Source organism: Corticium candelabrum, chromosome 12 (assembly GCF_963422355.1).
Source record: "Corticium candelabrum chromosome 12, ooCorCand1.1, whole genome shotgun sequence".
Classification (NCBI taxonomy): Eukaryota; Metazoa; Porifera; class Homoscleromorpha; order Homosclerophorida; family Plakinidae; genus Corticium; species Corticium candelabrum.
Genome location: NC_085096.1, coordinates 2,895,483 through 2,905,358, shown reverse-complemented (window position 1 = coordinate 2,905,358; position 9,876 = coordinate 2,895,483). Strand labels below are relative to the sequence as shown.

The 9,876-nt window shown below is 40.8% G+C and overlaps 2 protein-coding genes across 2 annotated transcripts; both read left to right on the top strand.

Annotated features, from left to right (window-relative positions):
• Nucleotides 1–733: 733 nt before the first annotated feature.
• LOC134187902 (fibroblast growth factor receptor-like) lies at nucleotides 734–5,838 on the top strand. Its single transcript, XM_062656075.1, has 15 exons — nucleotides 734–774; nucleotides 828–1,081; nucleotides 1,142–1,410; nucleotides 1,575–1,596; nucleotides 1,650–1,777; nucleotides 1,842–1,926; nucleotides 2,974–3,088; nucleotides 3,151–3,312; nucleotides 3,374–3,469; nucleotides 3,684–3,803; nucleotides 3,877–4,011; nucleotides 4,473–4,548; nucleotides 4,614–4,679; nucleotides 4,898–5,102; nucleotides 5,556–5,838. The coding sequence occupies exons 3-15, from the start codon at nucleotides 1,198–1,200 to the stop codon at nucleotides 5,561–5,563; spliced, it is 1,431 nt and encodes a 476-aa protein (XP_062512059.1). The 5' UTR covers nucleotides 734–774; nucleotides 828–1,081; nucleotides 1,142–1,197; the 3' UTR covers nucleotides 5,564–5,838.
• Nucleotides 5,839–6,536: 698 nt separating this feature from the next.
• On the top strand, nucleotides 6,537–9,867 carry LOC134187783 (receptor-interacting serine/threonine-protein kinase 2-like). Its single transcript, XM_062655935.1, has 10 exons — nucleotides 6,537–6,958; nucleotides 7,021–7,339; nucleotides 7,407–7,549; nucleotides 7,608–7,654; nucleotides 7,831–7,974; nucleotides 8,029–8,126; nucleotides 8,187–8,265; nucleotides 8,371–8,687; nucleotides 8,763–8,784; nucleotides 9,485–9,867. Exons 1-10 carry the CDS (start codon nucleotides 6,756–6,758, stop codon nucleotides 9,808–9,810), a joined length of 1,698 nt encoding a protein of 565 aa, XP_062511919.1. The 5' UTR covers nucleotides 6,537–6,755; the 3' UTR covers nucleotides 9,811–9,867.
• The last annotated feature ends 9 nt before the right edge of the window (nucleotides 9,868–9,876 follow it).

Here is a 9,876-nt window from a genome sequence, read left to right as displayed (position 1 = left end):
CAACCCTTCCAAAAACGCGTCTCGAGCCACTGTAGTTACCGAATCCACGTCAAAACTAGGGTAAGATAAACGAACAAGTCGTTGAACATCATGACCAAACGCACCAACAGATTCTGCAGTAACAGCCCATTTTCGTCGTCGTAGGTCAGTGACTGCCTGCATGCGATCTGCTCCGCCACGTAGAAACTCACGTTTTAGCGAACTGACGATTGCGTCAAAACTTGTTTTGTCGTCCACCAACAGGCGTCGGTAGTTATCAAATGCAGCCCCTTCCAATCGTGATGCTAGGGCGAGAGCCTTCTTTTCTCCCAAAAACCCTTCAACTGTGACCAGACAATAACGCGATCCAGAAATACCAGCAAGTCATCATAACCTCCAAAGGCTGTAGGTACACAATTGTCCATCCTGTCACCAATGTAATGTCTTTGGCACGCGCAAGTGGGGGGTATCAAGAATGAACTATTATAGCGCTGCAGGCTAAATACATTACTGAAGTATCACGTGACCATACACTACATTACAATATATCCATGGGCGATGTCAAACGACGATTTTGACATTGACCACAAACTTAAGATAATTGACATGAAACGTGTCCATGATCAACACGTACTGTCGATAGACACCAAGCATCAATTAAGTTAACAATATCTCTGGTATCAAAGAGTGAATTTGTTTACATCCACGCGCCATTGACTAACACTTGTATGTAACCATTAATCTTTGTTTTATTAGGTTTCTGATACCGACACTTACGAATGCCTTACCTGTCTGGTAAGGAAACATTTGTGTTTAAGTGATGCATATGTCAACTGCTTCTTTTGCAGCCTGATGAGCATTATGAGCTTTACGAAGAAATTAGAAAGTTAGTGACTAAGCTTTAGATTATATTTCTCTGTGTGTCTCTTTTGTGTTGTGATTGCAAATGGTTTGTTTTGTGTATTATGTCTTTCTCACTGTCATGTGACTCCAACTCCAATTATGACCACCAATCAACCTGACTAACAATGATATGCCAATGAATTCAGGCCACCAGTAGTGACTACTCGAGTACAGAGACCCAGCGTGCCTCCAAGACCGGGTTAGGATTTAAGATTTTGTTGTTAGACGTTTGTTGCTAAAAGTTAAATTTGTATTTTAGTTGTGAGACCTCAAACCCGAGCTGTTCCTGGCTTGCTCTCTGCTCACTCTCTTAACATGGACAGTTCAGAGTATCAAGCAGCTTCAAATTACTCCGCAGATCCAGCTTACGCATATTCACTATATTCGGCAGATCCAGTCTACACTGCCTATTCAGCTTACCCTCCTTTTTCAGGGTATCCTCCAGTTTTCGCTTACTCTCCAGGTTCAGGTTATGTTCCAGTTTTACAGCCACCCGTTTTTCTACCAGGAAAAGCTCCATATTTGGGAGTATGTGCACATATTTTTCACAACAAATTACTGTTTTTATCCAAAGTTATTAAACTTATTGCAAAACGTAAACTGAAAATTTAATTTAGCGACATATGTAGCTTGTACTATTAGCTCTCAGCCGTTGTATTTTTGTCAATAACTGCGGTTTTTGTACACTGTAGGAGCAAGCATCAGGCCAGCATGGTAAATGCATGTAACGTGTTGGATTTAATCGCTTCAGGTTTTACTGTTTCTAGCTAGCGGAAGACCTCCTGATCAGAACGCAAAAGCTCTTCAAGACTTGAAGGCAACGCTACGTGATTGGGACATAGATCCACGCAAAGTTAGCTTGAAGAAGATAATCGGAGAAGGCGCATTTGGAGAGGTAGATGTGCTCTCGTTTGATTAGATATATTCTATTGTTTTAATGGTTTTATCCTTTCAACTAGGTATGGCTTGCTACAGCAAATGATCTGCCAGGAAAGAGCCAAGTAACCGAAAGGAATTACATGTGTGCAGTCAAACTGTTGAAAGGTGTAGAATTGTATGTGCGTGCGTGTGTGTGTGTGTGTGTGCGTGCGTGTTTGTGTGGTGCTGTAGCTCATTTGGTTAATTAAGAGTGCATTTGGAGAATGGAAACAGCCTGGACCTTGCAGGGTTGCAAGTTCAAGTCACAGTGATGTCAAGCTATGGCATAATTTTGTTAGCCAAGAAGCTTACACACAATTGCTTCTCTCGACTCAGGTGTATAAATGAGTAGATGCATTGTCATTGTCTTGAGATTGGACATGACCACTGGCTCGACAGTAACATCATGCAGCAGACGGGTGTGGGCCTTGGCGTTCAGTCTCAGAACTGCGCCATAGTCGGTGCCCCTGGATGACTCCCGCCAAGCTCCATGCATGCATGTGGATTGTAGCGTTGGTCCTAAGCCTCAACGTAGCGCACGGAGGCTCTGTCTCTAAAAGCAGGGAGAGCAACTGTCGATGGCGAACGACGTGAAGGGCTTAACATTTGCCCATTGTGTGTGTGTGTGTGTGTGTGTGTGTGTGTGTGTGTGTGCGTGCGTGTGTCTGTTTCTGTGTGTGTGTGTGTGTGTGTGTGTGTGTGTGTGTGTGTGCTCGTGTGTATATTATCTGCAAAGTAAATTTTCAGCTGCTAATTGCTTTGCCAGTCACGGATTTAGATAAAGAACTGGGGGCACTTGGCTCTTCTGTGAAAGAGAGTCAATTTTGTGTTTGGAGAAAACTGTTGCGTCATTGTCCACTTCTTTGACCCTGACGAAATCTAATTATGGATTTTCGTTTCTATTGCTTTCCTGCACATAAACGAGTGTGTGGATCGTTTACATTTATGCTTATTGTAGCGGCTTATTTAGCTTAAATATCAAACTGTTGGTCTCTATATAGTTCATGCCTATAAGGACACGCCACTGTGCATACGTGTATAAGTAACGTCTGCATGCATGACTCGGCTACTAAGAATTCGATCTAAACTAAATGAATATCCAAACAACTTATGGCTACAAATAGAGAACTAATGTCAAAATAGTGAGTGAAACAATGGTATTGGTATGTTTAGATCAAGAAGGAAGAACACGGCAAGCAAAAGAGATAATAGACTTTCTTCAGGAAGCAGAAATAATGTCTCAATTTCATCACGGGAACGTCACAAGACTTGTTGCAGTGAACATATCGTAATTCTTGTCGATCGAGTTATGATCTTTACTTAACTTTTATTTGCGTTTTAAAACTACAGGCGCGAGCCGTTCATGATTTTGTCGGAGTATATGAACAAGGGAGACTTAAAAACGCTGATGAAGGAAGACAGACTTGCATCACAAGAGTGGTCTCTTGAAAGGAAACTGCAGTGCGCTATACAAACTGCGTACGGACTCGAATATCTCCTCGTTGAGAAATTGTATCTTTAGTTTTCCTATTTTCTATTTATTTTTGTATTTTATAATCTTGCGTTTTCGTAGGTTTGTGCACAGAGATGTGGCAGCACGCAACGTTCTTGTCCACGAGGAAATGTCCGGACATCTACTTTGCAAGCTAACTGACTTTGGATTGTCGAGGTACACTTGTCAGCCAAATTCTATTTCGCGTCAAGTTACAAATTTTTAAATCTGTATACTGAAAGAGTGTAGCAGTCTTGTACCATATGTATATCATTAAACTTGCGCGTGTTTGGGAACAAACCAAAGTAATTAATAATAATTAACGCCTTAATTAATTGCAGTTTGCCCCAAACTTTTTCAATTGGTTTTGTTTGTTTGTGTGATTTAATAGAGATGTCTGTGAATCTGAATACTACAGAGTCGCTTCTGATAAGGAAGCTCGTTTACCTGTCAAATGGATGTCTATCGAATCTCTGGAAGATTCCATCTTTGATCACAAGACTGATGTCTGGTCAGTGTCAATGGGACATAACATTTCATTGTAGCAACGACAATGACTATTTCATGGTTTTCTACGTCTGCAGGAGTTTCGGAGTTCTTCTTTGGGAGATATTTTCTATGGCAAAAATGCCTTACGGCGGCGTGCGTAATCGAGATATGCTCCCAGGACTGAAAAAAGGATTGCGCTTGCTGAGACCAAGAGATTGCATAGCACCAATGTTAGTTATGATTATACCTTATAGTTTAGAGACGAGCAGAGAGTCTGTTCGGGATGCAAGCATGCAAAACGAGGTGCATGCTGTTGAGGAATCGAAGGCTAAGGGCAGATGGGCGAGCGGGGGGAAGCGGAAGGACGAGCGGGGGGAAGCGGAAGGACGAGGGATGGAAGCTAACGGTTGGGGTAGACGGAAAGTAGATAATTAGTAGACAAGTCTACCTCTTGTAAGTAGAAGAGAAGGTCAGAAAATCATTTAGTTTAGAGCAGAAAATTGCAGCACATATATATATATATATATATATATATATATATATATATAGCGGGCGCATGCGTTGACGTGAGACAAGTCAGAGAAACAAGATGACAGAATAGATGTGAAAAATATAACAGGAAGGATATGGCAATTAAAGCATGCAAGTCAATTATCTAACAAATTTACTATTGCCTGTTTTACTTTGGTAGCCACGACTTGATCATGCGATGTACAAGTCGCTCACCGAAAGATCGACCAACGGTTTCTCAAATATGTGACAGGCTGGTATGCACTTTCTGAATTTTATACGAAGACATATCACGCAATTTTCCTGTTTTATTTGCTGCAAGAGTGAAGAACATGAAGTTGTAAATGACAAAGTTATCCCTGAGAGAAAATACGAACGGGTGGATACGGTAAGTACAACCAGCGATGCATGGAGACGTATAACAACCAGCTATATAAAGTGAGTTTGATAAATTTAATTAAGCCCAGTCTATCGTTTTGTTGTAAAGGGTTTTGTCTATTCGTAATAATTATATCTCTTTACAGCTCACAAAGAACTCTTTATGCACTTTCATTAATATTAATAGAAACTTTTTCTGAAATAGTTTGATTGTTGTCTTTTCTGTAGCTTGCGTTCCATAATCGAGTTGGTTCTTTGTCGCATCGCATGTCGTTGAGCGACATCAAGTTAATTCAGGAGATTGACGAACTAAACAGGAACGTTATAGAGGACATACTGCATTCCAATTTTGTTTCCTTCACTGCAGCGGATAATTTCGGTAGACTGGCTAATAAATTACATCGGCTGTGGAACAACGCAAAATACGAGCACTGTAAGAATCTATATAGTGGTTGCAGATTGTGCATGGTATAATTAAATAATGTTATGGTTGGGAGGTGTTATCAAGATTAATTGCCGAGAGTCTGAGGGCTTCTTGAGAACTATAAGCCGAGGCGAAGTCAAAGTCTAATTATCAAGGGCAAAGCCTGAAACTCGAAGTAATTTAGTTAATCTTGATAACACCGGACCATGCAGCTGTAAATTAAGTAATTTGTTCTATGATGTGCGGCAGTGGACTGTGACGTACCAATAGACATGTTTCCTGGTTCCCGGAAGCCCCCAAGAGGTGGGCATCACCTTTACTGTTGATGCGAGTGACTTGGCGCGAGTACTGAACGATACTTTTTCAGAATTTAATTGAAGCGAATACATTAATTTAATTAACTTAACTAATAACTAGCAGAGTTTATGTTTTGTAAAACATCTTTTCTGTTTGAAATTTCAGTTGATTGATAGCTGCCATTCTCGAAGAATTATGGGATACAATGATTGCGTGTTTTCATGGCAGTAATTAATAGTAATTTGCTACTGAATAATTTAGTTGCGCCTTTTATTCTGTAGCGTTTTTGTTGAAGAAGACCGTACGCATAGAAACAGTGTACTACAGTTGCAGCACGCATAGTAGCAGGTGCATTTATTCTCTAGATACACGGATTATGTATGCAAACTATGTATCATGTAATCCATAGCTGTGTGGAATACATCGCTCGCGACATCTCCAAAGTCTACAGACGCCAAGTCTGGGGTTTAAGGGTTTGCAAACCCCTCTTTTCCAATAGGCGTGGTTTAATAATTTCATATAATTTCATTAGAAAAAAGAAAATTAGTAATGCTATAAATAACTGCTAAAGGTGAACCCCTCTTTCAAAAATTCCTGGATCCGGCGCTGCATGTTAAACGACAATATTGTCAGACATAAGTTGTTGAATGTTGAGTTTGTGTTTAGCTTTAAGACCACCAGATTATACTGCCTTGCATGCACATTCACATTACTTGCAAGCTTCATCTTATGAAACACCTGTAACTTTCTCTTCAGTTCCAAATTCCGTTGCTATTCCTGCTTCTTCTCCTTTCTGGCTGTACCATTCGGTTTCAGCTAATTTTGCACTTTTACCTCCACTTGTTCTTCTGCCAAAGGCAGGGGCAATGCCATATAATAACATATATGGAGGTATCATCATATGTGGCACAATCAATTACTGTCTAGATGCAAAATAATTAGATATACGTAACTTATTGCAAAATATATAATGGCTTTGCAGTAAAAGTAGGCAATATCGTTCTGTTTTGCTGCCTTTTGCATTTTTGGTAGGAGCACGTTTTGGACAAGTAGACGGATGGAAGAGGATGTGATGTCATCGTATCTAGCGCTGGTATGATAAAAAATAATATTAGGCTGATGCTCGCAGTAGAAGAAAACGACAAAGAGAACAGCCCTAGAGAAACTGTAGAAACAGCAGACATACGAAACTGATGCACAGAGAAAGCCTAACAAGCTAGTGTGCATCCAGAAATAAGGGTGTAGAAACAGCAGATCAAGGTAGAATGCGCTAGAGAGAATATGCACGCTGCCATGCAGAGACCGTGATCCAAGCAAGCATTCTTATTCCGCTATTTAGTCTATTTATCCGGGAATTACAACAAAATGGATGACGAACACGAGGTCGACGTCAGCTCGAGCTCGAGCTGTCAGACGAGGATATTTAGACGGCAGGACATCGCTTACAACGAGGAGGCCGACATGGTCGGTTCTGGAGGGTTCGGTGTCGTTTACCGATGTCGGTTGGAGAACTCAAGCGAACTGGCGGCGATTAAAGTTCTTTCTACGCTGCAACAACTGCACAAAAGGTAGACATAGTTTAGTAAAGGGACAGGACACAGTCTCTATGTGTGCGGTTTCTGCTTGTCAGTGAAGAGGAGGATCTTATTCGGGAGGCGAATATATTGCACAGCCTCGGTGATTGCCCGTATATTGTTCGTTTCTTGGGCTTGTGCATCGAGCCTGGTCATTATGCGATTGTTATGGAGTACCTAGAGTATGGAAATTTGGAAGACATGTTGCTGTCGGGAGTAGACGATCATCCAGCCATCAAGCAATGGGACTGTCGCATCCATATGGCTGTAGCAATTGCCAAAGGAATGGAATATTTACACAGTCTGGCAACACCGATTATTCACAGAGACTTGAAGACAACGAATGTGTTGGTGTGTTGCAACTATAGCTGCAAAGTGAGATGTGATTTAGTTTATATTAAACTAATTCATTAAAGTCATGTCTCAAACTATGATTTTGCAGATTATTGATTTTGGTTTAGCAAGAGTACGAGAAATTTCATCACAAACAACAAGCAGCGTGAAAGGAACACTAGCGTTTACTGCACCTGAGTTATTTAATCAATCAGTTAAGAAGGAGAAGGAAATGAAAATCGATGTTTACTCGTAATATCTATATGAATGACTGTTTGTGAGGACTACAGTACTAACTGTTACATTATAGATATGCAATTGTTCTTTGGCAGCTCAAAGAAATGAAATCACTCTATGGTTGTACATTTATTGTTTGTTTACGGTTAACATTGGATATATAACAACCTGTCGAGGTTATTAGGCAATGGGTAAAGAAATCAAGTGTGAAGTGTTGGTAAACTCAAAGTTATTATATCCAATGTTTGCTGTATTGTCAATATTTTACTCTGTGTTGACGTTCTTGCTGTTTCTAGCTGATGTTCTTCCTGCCGTTATACGAGCCAATGTTCTGTCTGGTGAGAGACCTTCACTAACAGATGATGAAAATATAGAAGGATATATTCAACTTATTGTACGTTGCTGGGATAAACAACCCGAATGCAGGCTAGACTTCAAAGGTGAATTATTATAGTGCTCATATTTGTGTTTGGTATATTGTTCTTAATACCTAGAGATTATAACTATGCTGCACGGAATCAGAAGCCTAATATGTCCAGTGCCTTTTGTGATCGTAAATAGCGATGTTGCTAATAGCAGCAGAAACAGCACGGTCAGTTTTAATCAATAAGACTCAATAGCCATTCCTTTTACATCTTCTTTTGGATTTCAGTTTGCTGCCCTTGGGAACTCTAATCTGTATGTAGCATCCAATACAGACTTAGCACATTTTAAGCAGCAGAAGAATCTAGGTCAGTGCCCTTTTGCTGTATCTAACTAAGCTATGACTTGACTTGTCATAGTGATGTTGCCCTTGTTGTGGCTAATGTATGGGCACATTGGTCTGATTTATATAGTACCATCGAGCACTCCCATTTCTCATCTTATGGATAACACTCACATTCATGAAGGCCTTCAAATGGTAGCTGAAGTCATGGATAAAGAAGATGACATAATATGTGACGACTGGAGAAGTTTGTGGTCCGACTTGCTTGATGAACGATCATTAAATGAAGAAATGATGAAGCAGATTCGACTAACTTCAAGTCCCACACTCTATGTTTTGAGAAAATGGATGTGCAAGTCAGCATGCGCAACGGTTGGCAAACTAATTCAACGACTTACTGCTATTGATCGAAATGATGTGGCAGCTGTTATGAGGAAATTCGTACATGTAGGTGACTTCTAATTACTAGCTGGACTACAGCACAAGACCGAACATTGTAAATGCCACTTGTTTGTTCTTTAGAAACAAGGAGAGGTCGCAGCAGGTCAGATGTTGTGATGACTTGTATTTTGTCTGAATATGCGTTTAATATGCATTTGTCAATACCGCATCTTGCATTCAAGCGTTTAGTCCACTCTCTGCTTTAGTTGGTTGATTGTCACTGTTTAGGTCTTTGTTTTGTTTGACAAGATAAGGGTGTACACTCAAACCTTCCTAATCCGGACAGTATGGGACCAGGCGTTGTCCGGATTCTAGAAATGTCCGAAAGATAGCGATAGCTAACGCGCGTTATACCCGTGGAATCTCAGACCATTCTAATGTGAAGTTTGGTGAATGTCATATCAGGTCTACATACAGTATGCGTGTAGTCTAGTCTACAATGCACACTAGTACTGCACTGTAATGTACATGTGTACTTTGCAGTTACATACGTTACATACGAGCTCTCCTACTCACTAGCACGTGATAGTTAAGACAGACGTAGGAATTGTGTGTTTTTACAGGGAGTTTCTTGCCAAATAGCTTGTTCTCGGAGCCCCAAGACATAATATGCGCTAGCAAAAGTATCCGGTCTAGGGAGGTGTTAGTCTCTTAGCAGACCCCCTAGCGCCGGCGTGCCCGGTTCCCGGATGACACGACGGCGCTCAAAGGGTCTCGTACGACGCTAGGAGGTGTCCGGATCTTGGAGGTCCGGATTAGAGAGGTTTGAGTGTACTTTTTGACTAAATGCCTTTTATTTATAGAGACTGCATTACTAATAAGACGACAGAGCAAAGTGAAACGAGAAAATCTAGTTTTGGCGGCGACCTTAGTGAGCTGCAATTGGGAGAGATGTGCTGCCATGCTAGATCCATTGTTGTTTACCGTTTCAAAGACAGAAGAGATTAGAAAGCAGTATAAACATTATTTCACTAAATCTCGTGCGGTGTTGGAGACGTGGGCAAACAGTTTGGACAAGAAAGCAACTAATGGATCACTGATCAGTGTTCTGTTACATTTTCTTGATGAAGCCAACGTTGTTAAGATATTTGGACAAGATCTTGTAGAGTATGTGAAAACCTTTCCTTAGACAGATCCGCGTGGAGGCTGTTTGTACGCGGTTTTGGAAATATATGGACTGAGTGAGTTGGAAGTT

What these genes read in the sequence shown, in the direction of transcription:
- LOC134187902 (XM_062656075.1), top strand. Translation starts at nt 1,198, where the DNA reads ATGGACAGTTCAGAGTATCAAGCAGCTTCAAATTACTCCGCAGATCCA. An exon ending in ACTGACTTTGGATTGTCGAG is followed by an intron (nt 3,470 to 3,683) that starts GTACACTTGTCA and finishes GTGATTTAATAG; the next exon opens with AGATGTCTGTGAATCTGAAT. An exon ending in AGAGATTGCATAGCACCAAT is followed by an intron (nt 4,012 to 4,472) that starts GTTAGTTATGAT and finishes TTACTTTGGTAG; the next exon opens with CCACGACTTGATCATGCGAT.
- LOC134187783 (XM_062655935.1), top strand. Translation starts at nt 6,756, where the DNA reads ATGGATGACGAACACGAGGTCGACGTCAGCTCGAGCTCGAGCTGTCAG. An exon ending in ATGCAGGCTAGACTTCAAAG is followed by an intron (nt 7,975 to 8,028) that starts GTGAATTATTAT and finishes CTTAATACCTAG; the next exon opens with AGATTATAACTATGCTGCAC. An exon ending in TTATGAGGAAATTCGTACAT is followed by an intron (nt 8,688 to 8,762) that starts GTAGGTGACTTC and finishes TTTGTTCTTTAG; the next exon opens with AAACAAGGAGAGGTCGCAGC.